Here is an 18,264-nt window from a genome sequence, read left to right on the forward strand (position 1 = left end):
ATCAAGGCTGTACTTTTTAATCATGAAATTGCCCTGTAACTCCATAAATTTATTTCCCCAGATTCCAGAAATCTCATGTTGCATTTGAGATTGATATGGGAAGCTTATAATAGCTCACAGGAGAATCTTTTCTAATGCAGTAATTTCTGGGTCTCCCTTTCATCACATCTTGAAGCATGAGGCTGTGATTTCGAACTGGAATCCCATACCTTTGCCAGTCTGTTTCTTGCCTAGAACTTTGCTCTGTAGGTCTTATGCAGGAATAAGCAGGTTGACCATCCTGGAGAGCCCGAGATCTACTTTTCTTAGTCAGTCCTACTTGGGAGTGCTGTCATTCAGGCCAGATAGACCTTAGAGTGAGTTCATAGAACCTCAGGATTTTGAGCGGCAGAAAGCATTGAGAGTCTCTCTCCCTAGAGACCTGGCAAGCAGCCAGGCAAAATTTTGAAGCTAGTCCAGCAAAGAACTAAATGCTTCTTAGTCCATTAACTCCTAGGCTTCTGAATTCCATGAATACCTTATATTTCCCTTTCTTCTTCGTGTGTGGAGTGCCTGTTTTTCCACCTATTTTGTAACCCACTGTTTCTTGGGGTGTTAATAATACTTCCTCCCAAAGAGTTACTGCTTTAAGTTTCTTGTCAGATAATGATAAATGAATTCTTATAATCTATGTATTTTTCTTCTCATTCCTCTCTGATTGATTTTATATTAATTATTGCTACTTCTGTTCATATATTTCTTGATCCTCAGTGTTGTCATTTGGTTGGGAGATTTGAACTATAGGCTTTGCATGCCTGATGCCAATGAGGTGAAAAGTCTTATTAATAAGAATGACCTTCAGAGACTCTTAAAATTTGACCAGGTAAGTAAAGTTTCCATGGCAAAGATTGTTAGGAGTTTGAAATAGATACATGGGAGACAAGTCTTACTCTAAGAAGAGTTGGGAAGGTCATACTGTCTTCTAAAAAACTGATTAGTGATATATTGAGTAATAAGATTTGTAGTGCTTTGATTAAGTACTTGGATGGGAAGAAGGGAGAGCATTGGTGATAAAAGGTAATAAAACTTTTATTTAGTAAGTCATTATCAAGCAGAGATTTCAGAGATTTATATAAATGAGCTGGAAAATAGGCAGGCTACCTGGAGAACATTTCTTGGAGCAAGTGGATCTTCAGCTCTGTTGATATGGTTTGACAGATGAAACAGTGAAAACTGTTCTATTATTACTAGGCAGACTGAGCAGCAGCTTACAGATAGAAGAGGGAGGCCCTGTGAGCGAGACTGGGAAGCAAACAAGTTTTTTGGGAATAAATAGCATAAGCTATGATCTAATGTGAACTGATTAATAAATTGGAGTAAGCTGATATATAGTTGTTGAAAAAGCATTGATTCTGTAAAATTTATGTAAAACTTCCTATTCAGGACCCCAGTTTCCATATATATGTTCTTTAACATGTATAAATTGTACATGTTAATTTTGTTCGGTGTGATACATCAACACAGGCATATAAGATGCACTAATGAATCCAACTCCCTTTATCCACTCTGTCCCTTACCCTTTCCAGCATTTAGTAATCACTATCTATGTTCAAGTTGCTTTTTTAAGCTACTACATGTAAGTGAAAATGTGCAGTATTTGTCTGTGTCTGGCTCATTTTCTTTAGCATAATGATCTCTAGTTCCATGTGTCTTGGTTGAAATGGCAGAATTTCATTCTCTATTATAGCTAAATAATATTCCATACACTTTCTTTACCACTTCATCCGTAGTTTGACTTTTGTGAATAATGTTGCAGTAAATATGAGCATATGGGTATCTCATTTGTGTGGTGATTTCATTTTCTTTGGAGATACACACACACACACACACAGAGACATACACACCCAGAACTGCAAGATACTGGCATAACAGCATACGTCTTATTAAGGAAAGAAAAAAATTTTTTTGTCTTTTTGAGACAGGGTCTCACTATGCAGTTCAGGCTGGCCTTGAGCTCACTTTTTGTAACCCAGGCTGGTCTCGAACTTGCAACGATCCACCTGCCTCAGCCTCCCAAGTGCTGGGAGTACAGATGTGCGCCACTATGCCTGGCTAAGATACAATTTTTTAATCTTTTGTTTTGCTCTTTATATTTTGGATTTTTCCTATAAGAAAAAACATGATATTTATGGCTATATGTCTGATTTATGTCACTTAACATTGTGATGTTTATCTGTTTTCCTACAAATGACTTCAAGTTGATCCTGAAGAAAGAAAATATTTTGACTTGATTCAAATATCTAAATTCGTATGAAATCCATTTTGATCTTGGTCAAAATTCAGGTTTTTTATAGTAGAATGATCTTTGTAGTGAGCCTTTCTTGGCTGTCGGCCTTAACTTTGAGGTCGGCTGGTTCATTCCTTTGTATTTCTTCCTCCAAATGAATACAGTGGAATACTTGAGTCTTATTTAACACTGGTTAAATATTTGAGTGAGGATAACTTTCACAACAGTGTGTAACAATTTACTAAATTTGGTTTTGGGAATTGTCCATTTAACATTTGTGTGCTTTTAAAACATTATTATAATTATGTTCGATGGTTCCTGCCCAGTTCCAAGGAACATATGATTGTCCAGATTTCATGATTCCATTTTATCCATGGCCACTATTGGCAATAAAAATATTAGTGATGTGCCAATGGTGAGCATCCTATCTGAAGGTGAGTTTAGATGCCGTGAGAATGCGGAGATTAAATTCATAAGATGTGGACACTTCATTTATGTAAAAGCTATGGAATTAGATACTTAGAAATGGGAACAGTGGCTAATTAACTTGATTGTCACATATTAAGATAGTATTATCTTTCTTACATGATGTTTCTTTCTATCTGTAGCTAAATATTCAACGCACACAAAAAAAAGCATTTATTGACTTCAACGAAGGGGAAATCAAGTTTATCCCTACTTACAAATATGACTCCAAAACAGACCGATGGGATTCTAGGTAAAGTAATAAGAATCTTCTCACACAGTGGGTAAAAACTTGATCTCAACCTATCTATTCATGTTGGCAAGAAACTAGGAATGTGTTAGCTCATACCATAAACAGAGATAAAGATCTAATGATGTAGCACTATTCCAGAAGAGTTCGTGAATGCTCAAAGGTGTGCTTGTTTCAAGAGGGTTTTGCTTACATGTCAGGGCGGTAAAATGTTATGGTTTACCTGCAGTGCTTTGTGTCTTTCACCTCAGCTGACTTGTTTAGATTCTCACCTCTCTGATCTTGCCCTGTTTCTCACCTACTGGTTCTTTGTGCCTGAACTGCTTCTCAGCTATTTAACTGGACACAAGAAGGTTTAAACAAAGAGATATGAAAAATACTTCTAGTGTAGTAATTTTCAGTCTCAAGAACACATTAGAACCTTTTGGCGGAGTTTTTAAAGATACTGATACCTGGATCCCTTATCTGCCACTGGTAAAGAAAACTGAGAACCACTGCCTAAGATACCTTTTGGTTTCCTGATCACCCCAATAAAGCACCCCTGTCAGTAAGTTCTTGGTAACTCTTTGTCCTCTGTGTACTATCAATATTTTTGTTTCTTATGTTTCCTACCTAGCTGAACACAGAAGCATGAAAGAGAAAGAATCCCTGGGTATACTCAGCTGCTTCAGACTCACCCGGGGTTAGGGGTGGAGTGGGCAGTTGGAGGAGTCTGTATGCCTATCCTCCGAAGGAGCTGATCAGCAAATGAAAAGTGACACTGATAGATCATATACAGTTTGCCTTGTTTTCTCCCCTATACCTGATCTGAGATCCAGCTGAAGAGCTACTGATAGGAAATATGTATGTCACCTTCTAAATCAAGTGTACAAGCTATCACTTACTTTAATAGAACAATGAATAGGTTTATCTCTACTCTTGGTATTCTGTAGACTATAATATGCTCAGACCTTCATGCTACATTTTAGTTCATTATCAGAAGATACTAGATTTATCCACTGAAGTTCAGGTTTAAAGGAGAAATCTCTACTGTTAGTCCTTTCCAGATTAATCCCAGTCTAGGAATAGAGGAATGGATTTTTATAACATATTAGCTACCTGTTATGGAGTATAATTGCACTTCATACAGCAAGGGAAGAAGTAGTGTTCAGAATAGAACCCTGACCTAAGGAAATTTTAAGAAGGTACCTTTATATTTTTACCTGTGGTGACATTGCTGAATATGTAATCCTGATCTCAGGAAAACCATTATTAATTTATTAGATAACCTCATCCAACACTTACTTTACACCAGATACTCAGCTAGGTTGTAGGAGTTCAGTGGCAAATAATCACACATTCCCTTAGTAGAGCTTGCAACATAGCCAGAAAGATGTTTGTTCAATAATTATTTGATCACTTTTTCATGCCTATAGCTTGTAATATGAACAACTGCTTGGAAGATAACAATATACAATGTGTTAACCATTGTTACTGTCTTACTACCTTGTTGTGAAATTTTGTGTCATTGTTTTTAGTGTTTTTTCTCTTTAAAATAAAAAAAAAAAGAAAAAGAAGCATATGGGCCTAGGTCTAAATTACTGTGGTAAATGTTATGTTCTCGTGTACTATGTTCTCCTTATAACTGATTTCTTTATTTTCAGTGGAAAATGTCGGATTCCAGCATGGTGTGACCGAATCCTTTGGAGAGGAACAAATGTTAATCAGCTTAATTATCGGAGTCACATGGAACTGAAAACCAGCGACCACAAGCCTGTGAGCGCCCTCTTCCATATTGGGGTACGTGCTTGTTTGTTCATTTGTTTGCATGTTAAATATCTTACATGTAGAGCATTTGTAGACTCAGAAAATTTGTAATTTTATGAACCATAAGTGTCCATAATCATTTGGAAATTTAAGAAGTCAGTGCCCTGAACCCTTCCAGATGTTATCATTATAGCCCTTCATGTGGCACGTCTTTTTGTCACCCTGAAGTTTCTCATGCTACATAATGTTTGGGGACTAATTTATACCTGCAAAAAGCAGTGGCATAAAGAAGAGTTAGAAGCTAGGTCTTGAAGGATAACTGGCTTTTCATCAAAAATATAGTAAGGAAACACCAAAAAGAGAGATTTTGAGTGGAGAAGTGTTAACAGCAGGAGTAAAAGCACAAATGGATCAAAATATGACCAAACCTTGAGTATTGCCTTACAAGGTATAGTGCCATCCTTGCTAGTGTGATGTCTTCCTGTACAGGGACACAGTTTTTAAGATTTTCTTTAACTCTGTTGCATACTAGCCTAAAGGAATGGGTGATTACTTAATTTTTGTCTCTATGTGAGTTGTTTTTTTTTTCCCTCATTGTATTTTTACCTGTTGTTTGTGTACAGATTATATGTTGGAATTTTGCTGACTTACTACTGCCATCACATTTACATTATTTCTTGGGAATTTTCTGTATTTGCAGTTACATAATCTTATCAGAATGCATCCGGTGAAGTGTTTAGTGTGATGAACTTTGTAGCAGACTGCTTGGATTTGCATTCCAACTAAACCATTTTCTAATTGTGTGACCCGTGAGCACTTTATATAACATTTCTCTGCCTTAGTCCCCTCCTCTATAAAATATGGAGAATAGTACCTATTCATGAAGATTAATGAGTTCAGGCTTGTAAAGAGCATAGTAGAGTAGATTTCTTTCTCCTGTGTTTATGTCACATTTTTTAGCATCTGAGATAGGTATCAACCCTAATGTCTTATCTTGCTCTGCTTTTAAAGAATGGCCTTAGGGCTTTTCTTTGATGATAAAAAATTAGTTCTTGGTCTTATAATTTTTTGTGGGCTTTTTTTTCTGGTACCAGGGATCGAAATCACAAACTCGAGCTTGCCAGTCAGGCACTTGTGCTGCTGAACTAAATCCCCGACTTGGTCTTATAATTTTATCAAGACAATTAGGCCTTTTTTTGTCCATTTGGAAATTTTATTCTTGGAACTTTTTTATTTGAGAGGTTGTTTTGTGTGACACTGGAGGTGGACTCCAGGATTTTGTATACCCTAAGTGTGTACACTGAGCTATGGCCGTGGCCCCCCATTTTTAAATTCTAAAATAGTAAGCATTGCTCAGATAGCAGCTAGTGGCTGTGTGCCAGGAACTTTGCTAAGTAATTTGAACATATTTCCTTCTCACAGCATTTTGACTTCAGTGTTTCCCATTTAACAGATAAGCAAGTGGAGAACAAGTGAGTTCAGTATCTCAGATTATTCAACTAGGAGAGCTGAGTTCAAATCTTTAGTCTTAACTCCCAAAGTCATACTTTTTCTACTACTGCAAATGTTCCCATAGTTCTAAAGTACTTCCTGATTAAATGTGCCTTCAGATACTACTTTGAGCCTACCTAGTTCATTTGTACTTGCAGACCACCATTTGAATTCTCTTAATCTGTTTCAAAAGGGTATCTTTCCTTAAATACTAACCTCCTTGGTTTAATTAGCTATGCTTTGGTATTTTGTTTGTATTTCTTTTAGGACCTTGGAATATTTTTAATACTCCATGCACATTAACCCAAAGCTCCTGTGGGATAACTAACAATTCTCCAGGATTTCTGGAGCTAAGGATTCTCTATTTTTGTGTATCTTTATTCAAATTCTACCTTTCTAATTTTTAATAACTTTTAAATTATACAGTAGCACAGAAGTGCTTTTTCTTTAAAACTCTAGATAGAACTTACAGGTAAGGCTTATTTTTCTTCAGTCCTGATCATCTTCCACTCCCAGTTTTGTCCAAACCAGCATTGTCTACTAGAACTTTCTATGGTGAAGAAAATGCCCTGTGTCTGTGCTCCCCAGTTCAGTAGCTGCTAGTTGCTGGTAGCTATTGAATATGTGAGATGTGGCTAAGTTTTAGTTCCATTTAATTCATAGTAATTTAAATTTAAGTGCCTCTGTGTGTCTCATGGTTGTTATTGGAAAGTACAGTTCTAGACTTTGCATATGCTTTTCTGTTTACCCATAGACAAAATTTTGTTTTGTGTGATCTCATGCCATATGATATATAAACCTGCCTTTTGTAACTTTTAATAGTGTGTCTTAGAGAGCGATCTGTGTTCTCACATAAAGATCTAACTCATTGTGCTTTCTTTTGAATGTCTAATTTTGTTAGTAATTTCCTCTTCTGAGATGGGTATACAGGTGATAAAATTTGGGAGAGGGGTTCCCTCCTCATTTTCCTTGATGTGGCATTAAATCATTTAATCCATTGAGAAAGGGGTAGCTTTTATTGAGTGTTTTGGACTCTTAGGCATGCTATGATTAGAGGCTTTAAAAACCACATTATATTTTTACCACCATTGCCACAATGACTGATAGCACAGGAGCCAAGCACTCCATGGCCAATTAATTTTAGAAAATTTGCTATCATCTGGCTGAGATTAAGCCAAGGATTCCACCTTTCCATTTTATGCTGTAGTCTATTGCATTCTCACACAATAAGGAGCTAAGGATTCTCTAGAGAGCTTTTAAAAAAAGTTTAGATGCTTGAGTCCCATGTCCTGGAGATTGTGATTAGTACATACAGGCTTCTGTAATTTTAAGACTTACCAGATTTCATTCTGGCATATCTTGGATATTTTGGAAAAGGTTCAGCTAGTCATCCATATGTCATCTTTGGATTAAGGATGACAAAGAGCAAGTTAGTTGATCTTTTGTATCTCAGTTTGCTCAAATCGCAACATTCCTTGATTTGTAGCTCCCATGGGATATGAAAATAAAAAGACATGGGTAAAAATATTTTCTTCGAAATAAAAATATGCAAAATCTTGTTGAAGTATAAAATTCGTTTTAGCATAATGTATAGTTTGGATCCTGGTCGCACTGAAGTGATTGATCGGCAGTACTCCAAGAGTTACAGTCTAAATAATGTAAAAAGCTTGCCCACTCTGAGATATTGGCTCAAGTGTGACGCTGTTTTCCACATGTACTGTGCTATGTACATGAATTCCTTTTTTGTTAAGGATTTTTATGAAATTTTTTAAAAACAGTGTCTTGGGCTGGGAATTTAGCTCAGCAGCATAAGTGCATGCCTTGCAAGCAGGCAGTTGTGAGTTTGATCCCCGGTACCGATAAAAAAGAAAAAACAAAAAATAAAAAAAAACAGGGTCTTAGGTTCAAAATTGTATACTTGTGTTAATTTTTGACTCATGAAGTTTTAATATTTAAGAAACAGCTGTATCAGGAAGTTCAAAGTGTTGTATCAGGTGGGAAGTTTTCTGACTTATTAGTAAAGATGATTTGCTTATCTGTTATAATTTTGCTCTAGGATATTTTGTGTCATCCATTGTCTAAAATGGCCATAGGTCCCATTTACTGACACGACTTTGCCATTATATAATCTCAGGTTCACTTTTACAAACAAATGCTTTTATATTTATCTGAGCAGTGATAGGATTCTTGGCATTATGCATAGCAGCTAATAGAATTAAATGTTTCAGTTATATTTTCTGCTGTTTTAGAAACAGTAGTGGTATATTTTGGCATTATTCTTTTGTGTAATAGAAGAAACGATTTTTACCACAATCATCACATTTTTCCACCACCAACTAACTTAACAATGGAACAAAATATTCTTAGCAGTACCTTACCTTACCTTATCTTTAACATATATTCTTCAATAGTGCTTATTAGTTTAATTTATAGTTACTTTATTGGCCTTTGAAAAGTTGTTAGAGAATTTTGGAGACAGATTGAGAACAAATAAGACTAAAATAAGGATCTATTTTCTTTCAGGTGGAAGTTATGGATGAAGCAAGATATCAGAGTTTTTGAGGACGTTGTTTGCATCACAGTTTATTTTAAATGGTTGCTGTAATGACCAGTTTTAAATTGTTAAATAATCTCAAAGGGCAATAAACTAGGAGCACATAAAATTGAAAAGAGGCTTCATTTTCTTTTAGGTGAAAGTTGTGGATGAACGGAGGTATCGGAAAGTCTTTGAGGATATTGTGCGCATTATGGATAGAATGGAAAATGACTTCCTTCCTTCCCTTGAACTCAGCAGAAGAGAGGTGAGCCAAATAAATGGCCTCCCTTTCTACTGCCTGTGATGGTTAGCCCAAAGGAAACTATGTTACATAGATATACATTAAGTGTGTTCTGGAGTCAAACCACCTCCATTCGTGTCCCAGAACTTGACCCAAGCAAGTATCTTACCCTGTCAGAGCTGCAGTTTCCCTTCATCTGGATTAAGGACTCATGTAAGGATTACATGTGTTAATACACGTGAACCTCTTGAAACACTGCCTGGCCCTAGTGAACCCTCAAGTTAGCCACTGTTATTTAATACTGCAGAGTTGCTAGCTAGTTCATATGTCAGAGACCAGTACTTGGTCACAGGATGAATGACCTGGACCAGCGCCAGCTTGCCCTCTTAAGATCTCAGGAGCAATCAGAGTAGTCTGTAGAAGTAGCAAGCATTACCTAACTCTTTCTCTGCAGCTGTGAGTTCAGTACTGTATGTGGATAACACGAAGTTCGCTCCGTTGGTGAATGCATCTGGCAGTTGTACACCTGGTTAATAATGACCTTATTCTTTATCCATAGTCTCCATGGAATAATCCAACTGACTTACTTCCCCTACTAGTGATGCATGGTTGTGTCTGTCTGTTGTTCCCCAGTTTGTGTTTGAGAATGTGAAGTTTCGGCAACTACAAAAGGAGAAGTTCCAGATCAGCAACAATGGACAGGTTACCTGCCATTTTTCTTTCATCCCTAAACTTAATGACAGCCAGTACTGCAAGCCATGGCTTCGGGCTGAACCTTTTGAGGGCTACTTGGAGCCAAGTGAGTTTTTCCTTTACCATTGTCTCAGCTTGCCATGTACTGTCTCCTCAGAACTTCCATTTGCGTGGTTTAACTTCGCATTTTCTAACCATATGTCTCTTACCTTCACTGTCATCGTACTGGTGATGCCACTTTTCTGTGTCCAATCGCTTCATTTTTGTTGTTTGGTGAATTTTTAGAGGCCATCTGTTCGTTTGGTGACCATACACTTTTGCTTTTCCATTGGAAGTTTCTATGTTACCTTGTACCATCTCCTACATTTCAGATGAGACAGTGGACATTTCTCTTGATGTATATGTCAGCAAAGACTCTGTGACCATCTTAAACTCAGGGGAAGATAAAATTGAAGATATTCTTGTCCTTCATTTGGATAGAGGCAAAGATTACTTCCTGACAATCAGTGGAAATTACCTACCAAGCTGTTTTGGTACATCATTAGAGGCTTTGTGCCGAATGAAAAGACCAATCAGAGAAGTTCCGGTCACCAAACTCATAGACTTGGTAAGAAGCATCCTATGATGTAAGCCTTTGCACATAAGTTTTTCAGTGCTCAGTAGATATCCTCATGATCTCTGTGCTTTCTTTTGGGGTAGAAGGGCTGGCAGATTAAGCCTAAGAAAGAAGAGAAACTAATTGTGGAAATGTTATATTTAAATATTGTATTTCTTGTTGGAAACATAATAGATAATGTTAAACCCCCCAAGTAACATTAAAAGCACTCACATCAAAAGTGTAATACTTAGTTGTTAAGCGCTTTATGCTCTCAAGACCCTTCTACATAAATTAACATGTATGGTAAGTGGAACAGGCAGTATTATTCTCATGAAGCATATGAGAAAACTGAGGCATAGAGACACTAATTTGCCAAAAGTTAAATAAGTTAGTGGCAAGTCTATCACTCACTGGCAGCAGCAAATCTGGCTCCCACGCCAGGATTCCTTCTTATGCTATCTATATTCCAGCTAATCACAGTAAAACTGCGCTGCTTATAAAAGTGTCGGCTAGGATGGAACCTTGGAGTAACTGCATCAGAACGTTTGGTGCCTATTGCAAGTACAGGTTCCAACTCCTGCTCACCTCTGGCAGCAGAATTTGATTGTGGGGCCCAAGAGCCTGCATTTTATTAGCATCCCAGTGAGTATAAAGGATCTCAAAGCTTGATGCTTACTTAATGTGACTCAAAAAAGGAAAGGAAGAGATTTTTCTCTGTCCTCCCCACAACCAAGTTGTATGAATGTCTTTATGAAGGAAATGCATATTACTTTCAGTAACATAAGTTAATTTAATATCAAGTTCAACTGTTAAAAACTTTTCTTCTAATGAAAATATTATTAGATTTGTAGGCAGACCTCTTTGAGTTCCAAACATATACCCTTGGTTTTTTACCAAAGAAAATGAAATGAGATGGCAGCCAGGCATTCTAGTTACCATTAGTATTCACAGTGATCCTTCTGGCCTCGTCTCTGCAAGTGAGTGTTTCATTTAGAGGAGAGGCAGAGGAGCAGGCTGGCGGCTGGCTTGAGGGGAAGCTGTTCTGTTGCCATGGAATTGTTCTAGCTGAGATTAACATAGCAGATTAAAACACTTCAGTCTGGTCCCAGCATTATTTATTGAAATCATACTTTGTTTCCCTAGAACTGTCATGACTGTTTTACCTCTGTTTGAGGCAGAACTGTTTTCTTCAAAAGCTCATATGCTGCCATCCTGCTGTTTCTGATGATAATTTTTTTTTCTTCTGTCACGATATACTTGTCTTTCAAATTTAGTGTTTTGTCATTTAGAATACATTCAGAGTGATATTTTTTCTGCCCTCTTCCCTTCATCCCAAACACCACTTCCCAGTTTTATTTGTCCCAACTTTTATTTTGAAAAAATGTCAAATATACAGAAAAATTTAAAGAACAATGCAGTGAACCCCCATGCCTTAGGCATGCGCACACGTGCACATACATGCAAACACGCACACACACAGTTACACACTTTCTTCTGTACCATTTGAAATTAAGCGATATAGCTTGTCATTTTACTACAAAGCACTTCAGCCTACATCTCTTAAGAAAAAGGAGGAATGTCTATATATAAACAATGCAATATCATTAAACACATAGTCCATTTTCAGATTTTTCCAGTTATACAAAGAATAGCTTCTTTAAAACAAAATGCAATCTGGGTTTATGCAGTACAGCTGTTAAGGTCTCTGTCGTCTGTTTGTTTGTTTGCTTGTTTATTTTTGGAGACAGAGTCTCACTATGTAGTTCAGGCTAGCTTTGAATTTACTATGTAACCTAGGCTGGCCTTAAACTCACAGTGATCCTCCTTCCTCAGCCTCATGAGTGCTAGGATTACAGGTGCATCACCACTCCCAGCTCTAGTCTATTTCAGAATAGAACAATTCTTTACTTTTTCATTAATGCCATTGACTTTTAAGAGTACAGTATATTTGTCCAGTCAACCAGTTCCTAAGTTTGCCTGATTGTTGATTCTTGTTATTTTTAAACTTACCCTTGTATATTCTCTCTTCCCTTTTTATTTCCTGTAAACTGGAACCTGACTTATTTTTGGTCAGTGTCAGTAGAGGTTAGACTTATAACCTTTTCCATAATTGTTTTCATGTTCTTGAAGTGTCTGAAAGGAAACACACAAGCATAGAAGGTTTTTATTTTATGTAAAATATATTATCAGGTAATCCCATCACATTTGCCCATAATACAAAGTCAAGATCATTAGGAAAATTGACTTTATAAAGAGCCATCATCCTTTTGTACCAAAGTGATTCAAAGTTTAAAAAAATAGACCTCTGATAATTTTTGATTATAGAATTGCTCAGCTTCTTTAAATTTATATTCTCACATCCAGTTGTGTTTCAGTGTTACTAAATTCCTATATCTAGCAGATGAGGAAATTATCTATATTAGTCGGGAGGCAGTAAACAAGAAGTCTAAAATAATCAATATGCCATTTTTAATATCTTTCAGCTCTATCCTGACTTGATTTTGACCTTCAAAATTTCTTTGTTTTCAGTACTGAGGTTTGAACCAAAGAAGCACTGAGCTACATCCCCAATCTTTAATTTTATTTTTTGAGACAGGATCTCAATAAATTTCCCAGGCTGGCATCAAACTTGGGATCTTCCTGTCTCAGTTTCCCAAGGAGCTGGGAGGCTTGTGCCACCATGTCCATCCTGAGATATGTGTTTAAGTCTAATATATGTTCCATGGTTTTTTTCCCAAGACCCAAGATGATATTTGAAATCCCATGAGATGATATATTAATATTGGTACATGGCCTCTATTATATTATATACTCTAAAATTATGATAAAGCTAAAAGTAAGCTTGATACATGTGCTTACCCTACATGAACTGTTTCAGACAAATCGTGCCACACATTTTCCTACTTTTCTCACAGTGACTTTGTTACTTTTTTTTTTTGTCTTTTCACTTTTCTCACAAACAGTGACTTTGTTACTTTTTTTTTTTTTTGTCTTTTTCCTTTTTATCAGTACCGGGGATCGAACTCACAACTGCCTGCTTGCAAAGCAGGCGCTTATGCTGCTGAGCTAAATCCCCAGCCCCTGTTCTTATAATGGTTGGGATTAGCTCAAGTGGAAAGCAAATGACAGTCTATAGTTTGTAATTATCTTTATTCTTTCTAGAATTACCATAGTTTTTTTTCCTGTTTTACTAACTAGTATATTAAATAGCAAATAATATTTTTAAACATTGGATATAAAGTATATGGAGGATTCAGAGGTTCCTATACTTGCATGTACAATATGACTAAGCCCTAAATCATGGCTCCTAGAGACTTTGGTTAGAGATCATCTGAACATTAACCTTCTTTAATGGCTAATGTCCACTGTGTTTGGTAAGTATTTTGGAAAATCATTTAAAATGAATACTTTGGAGTTGGTAATTTGTATTAACAATAGTTTCCTTTCATGTGCTGTTTACTCAAGGCTTTATGTGCTGTTGAAGCTTATTGAATAACTGGCTGATATCTATAAAAACACCAATGGCAGAAACAGCCTATTTTGGTTTTAATGTTTATGCATGTAACATTAGCATGACCTAGAAATAAGTTTAGTACATATGAATAAAGCAAATTAAGAAAATGATTGGGGGTTACTCATAGAAGTAGTTTCAGTTAAATCCAAGTACTTAAGAAACATATACAGTATTCATATATTGGGTTAACAGGCTTTTTCAGGCACAAGGGGCATCTTGAATATAAAGAATAAAATGAAAATGAAAAGACCATATATGGAAAATTGTAAGATTTCCTTGGAAATAGTGAAGGTTAAGGATAGAAGCATATAAAACTGATTTGTTAGGGTAAGGGCTGGTGATACAAAGTCTCAGGTCAGCAGATGAGTTTATGCTTGAGCTAGGGGGAATCTAGAACCTTCAAAAGGCTTTGAGGGCCAGCATGATGTCATAAATTGATATGTTGGAAGAAACATTCTGCTTTTGATTGTAGAACAATCTAATGGAAAGGAGACCAGCCTTGAACTGCTAGGTCAGGGTAAGGGTTGGTTATAAATAAGAGGTGAAAACTTTTGATAAATAGTAGAGAAACTGTATTTGCTTGGGAGCACATCTATTAGGATATCAAAAATTCAAATAACAAAAATAACAACTTGATGATTAATTTGTCCCTAGTGATATTTTCACTAAATATTTGTCTTACTGATCTAACCACTCATTTCTTAATCTTGTTAGGTATATGGTTTGTTTCTACTCTGTATTTCATGTGAACTAAATCTTTGGAGAACTTAAATTTCCATCCAGTTTTCTGCTTTCCTCAATAACTCTTTTATATTATTTTGGCTGCATGCACTGCCGGGAACAGCCTTCTGAGAGTAAATGTTGGGATAAACAACGATTTGCGTTGCAGTTGCTCAATGCCAGTGTTGTCCCACGGGAAATTCTGAATTGTGTCCCTCTTGTGAGATTGATACATAGCCTTTTGCAAAGGGTGGCATCTCTGTCCTTTTAAGTCCATTGAACAGTGATTGGTAATAACTTTAAGAGCACCTTAGGAGTAGGCTGTTTATTAGTGAAGGTAAAGTGATGCTTCTGTTTTCGAAATTGAGATTAGCAGTTTATTAAATATAATGTGCATCTGTTTTTAATTAAAATCATTTTTATTCTCTTTTGATAATTTTCTCTTCATTCTTTTTCATTTATCTATCCATTCTTTTTCTTTCAATGCTGGGGATAGAACCCAGGATGTCACTCATGCTAGGCAAGTGCTCTACATCCCCAGCCTATCCATAAATTTTGTATTAGTACATGTTTGTCATACATAATTATCATATTCATCATGGGGAATTTGTGCCCATACATAATATATCTTAATTCTTTTTTCCCGTTCCCCTCCCTTAACTTTAACCTTTATTCCTCTCCCCATTTACAAATGCTCTGTTTCCATTTTTTTCCTTATATTCTCTTTTTAAATCCTTTGTCCATCCTTCCCTTGCCCTTTCCCCCTCCTTTGTCCCTCTTCTCATTTGAACAACTTCTTCCTACTTCCCAGTATCTATCTTCCATTTTGTTCCTTATTTACCATTTGGGTTTATCATACAACAGAAACAATGTGATATTTAAACTTGTGTGTTTGATTTCTTTCACATAAAATTGTGGTCTCAAGGCCAGGCATAGTGGCACATGCCTGTAATTGCAGCACTTGGAAGGCTGAGGCAGAAGGATCACTGTGAGTTCCAGGTCAACCTGGGCTACATAACAAATTGCAAGCCAGTCTGCATTACAAAGTGAGACCCTGTCTCAAAAAAAAAAAGATTGTGGTCATGCATCCATTTACCTAAAAATGTCTCAAGTTTAGTACTCCACTGTATATAAATACTCCATTTTCTTTATCCATTCATCTTTTGATGGCCATATAGGATGTTTTCAAGATTTTGCTATTATAAATTGTACTGCTATAAACATGGATATGCATAAGTCACTGTGGCATGATGGTTTACTGTTTCAGGAAGATACCTAGAAAAGGAATAGCTGGATCAAATGGAACGTCTAATTTCGTTTTTTTTTTTTTGAGAAATCTTCATACTGATCTCCACAGTGATTGCACCAGTCTACACTTTCACCAGTAGCCTCAGTAACATTTGTTATTGGTTGATTTCTTAATAATGACCATTCTTTCTGGAGTGAGATGGAATCTCACTGTTGTTTTAATTTGCATTTCTTGAATGACTAGAACTGCCAAAAATTTTTTTCATGTATTTTATTTGCTCTTTCTATTGCTTCATCTGAGAAATGTCTGTTCATTTCAGATGCCCATTTTTGGATTGGATCTTTAAATTTGGAGGATCTAATTGTTTGAGTTCTTTATATTCTTGGTATTAGTCCTTTGTCTGAGAAGCACCTGTAAAATGTTTTCACATTCTATAGGTTGTTTCTTCACTCTGTTGATAGTTCCTTTTGCTGTGCAAAAGTTTTTTTAATAAGACATGACCCCAGTTCATTCTCTTTAATATTTCCTGTGCAGTCAAGCAGTGTGTGTCACAATCCCTGATTTGAAATACTACAAAACTGCAGTGATCCAAGCAACATGATATTGGCAAAACAAAACAAACAAAAATAAAACAGACTTTGAGGATTAGTAGAACAGATTAGAAGGTGCAGAAATAACCATAAGCACACTCAGCTACCTTGTCTTTGACACAGGAGCCAAATACCTTCATTGGAAGGAAGATAGCCTCCTTAATAAATGGTACTGAGAAAACTGCATTTTCACATGCCAGAGATTCGACCTAGAGCCATATCCCTCTTCTTTTTTAAAAATACTTACACATTTCCCCCCAGTATTAAAGTGTTTGCTGTCTCCTGTTTGATCTGCCTTGTTAGTCTTTAATATTTCCCTTTACCTGTGTTTTTCTCTTTCTTTCAATTTCTTCTGCTGACATTGATCTTGCTGTAGTACTGCTTTGGGGTCTGTTGCTTCCTTGCTTAAAGTTAGTCGGCAGCTCCCCCATGTCAGCTGAATACAATTCAAATTCCGTACCCTGTTCTTCAGGGTCAGGGTTATTTCCCACTATTTTTCTCCACATTCTCTTTATTTATCTTCCCACAGACTTATCCTGCTCTTCATCTGTGCCTTTGGCTCTATCACTGTGCCTTGCTTGCCTCTTTCACCTTCTTTATCTCTACCCTTTACAATCCTATGAAATAAATCAGAGAAGGTTAAATATCACATGGTTTCTCTTATATGACAAACCCAAAGTATAACTAATTTACAGAGCAAAATAAAAGATGATAGGAAACAGAGCAACAGACTTTGTGGAGATGGGAAAGGAATCTGGGGATAGAGGGAAAGGAGGAGTAGGAGAAGAAAGAATTAAAATGCAATATGTGTATGTACCAGTACCCCATGATTAATATGTTTATCAGTATTTTAAAATATAAAATCCTGTGAATTGGGGGACAGGTTAAATTGCGGTGGTAGAATGTTTACCTATACTATGCACAAAACCCTGGGTTCTATCCCCAGCAGTGTGGAAAAAAATTCTATGAGTCTTTTGGGGCTAATAACCATTTATTGAGAAATTGTACATGAAAATTATAACAATGTCAGACCAGGAATTCTGGGACTCTGTACCCCAGATCAATTGCAAACCAGGGTGAGAGACCAACCACATCTTTCTTCTTTGTATATCCTCATTTCTTATTGCCCTCTCCCCAAAGGTATTTAGCACAGTGCTTTGCATTGGTAGATGGTCATCACTCAAAGAAAACTTCTTTCAGGGCCTTGTTTGACAGGTTAGTATATAACATTTCCACCTACTTTTACTTATATTGTGTGTTATGTTTTCATAGGAAGAAACAGATAAAGTCTGTCAGACAGAGGAATTCTCTCTTTGTTAACAAGTACTCCTAAATTTTATGCAAGGTTGTAGTCCAAAATTGTATTACATTAGATGTTTGGCACTCAAAATTAACTTTACATTAAAAAGCAAATTATAATTACAAAATTATAATTTATACTTTATAAAGAACTATTACCCTGATTGCTTTATTTCGTGTGGTTTTTAAGAGCCTAAGTAAACACATGAAAGCGTGTTTAATTTATAATATAATAATTTTAGAAAACCTAACTGCCACATATAACAATAGTTGGGAGAAAATGCATTCAGCATTACCACTTGGAATGTCAGAGAATACATATTTGTCCCTCCTTCTGGCTCTCATGCATATCAGGCAGTGACACTGAGATTTCTCCTTTTACCTACAGACCCAAGCCATGCAATTTATGCTTGAGTTCTTAGCAGCCTGTAGCATGAACAGGAGGAACCCAGTAGGAAGTTGCTGGGGAGGTGGGCCCCACCACCCCTTGGTGTTAGACTGTTTCGTTATGCCTATAAGGTATATATTGTTATCCCTGTTTTAGAGATGAAGAAACTTAGGCAATGAGGAGTTTGGTATCTTGCCTGAGGTCTACAGAGAATTAAC

General features: G+C 36.4%; 1 protein-coding gene across 5 annotated transcripts in view; it reads left to right on the plus strand.

The window, feature by feature from the left end:
* Nucleotides 1–18,264, plus strand: part of Ocrl (OCRL inositol polyphosphate-5-phosphatase) — a 65,740-nt gene that overhangs the window by 24,916 nt on the left and 22,560 nt on the right. For all 5 annotated transcript variants that reach the window (XR_010046646.1, XR_010046648.1, XR_010046647.1 and 2 more), the window contains exons 13-18: nt 751–862; nt 2,875–2,984; nt 4,625–4,760; nt 8,909–9,019; nt 9,629–9,794; nt 10,060–10,295. Coding sequence is in view for 2 of the 5 variants with exons in the window: in XM_013142202.3 (XP_012997656.1) it covers nt 751–862; nt 2,875–2,984; nt 4,625–4,760; nt 8,909–9,019; nt 9,629–9,794; nt 10,060–10,295 (871 nt within the window). In the remaining 3 variants the exon portion in view is untranslated. The remainder of the gene's footprint in view (nt 1–750; nt 863–2,874; nt 2,985–4,624; nt 4,761–8,908; nt 9,020–9,628; nt 9,795–10,059; nt 10,296–18,264) is intronic.

The sequence above is a fragment of the Cavia porcellus genome, unplaced genomic scaffold (genome assembly GCF_034190915.1).
Source record: "Cavia porcellus strain 051 isolate PalLab524CR breed Dunkin Hartley unplaced genomic scaffold, mCavPor4.1 scaffold_3, whole genome shotgun sequence".
Classification (NCBI taxonomy): domain Eukaryota; kingdom Metazoa; phylum Chordata; class Mammalia; order Rodentia; family Caviidae; genus Cavia; species Cavia porcellus.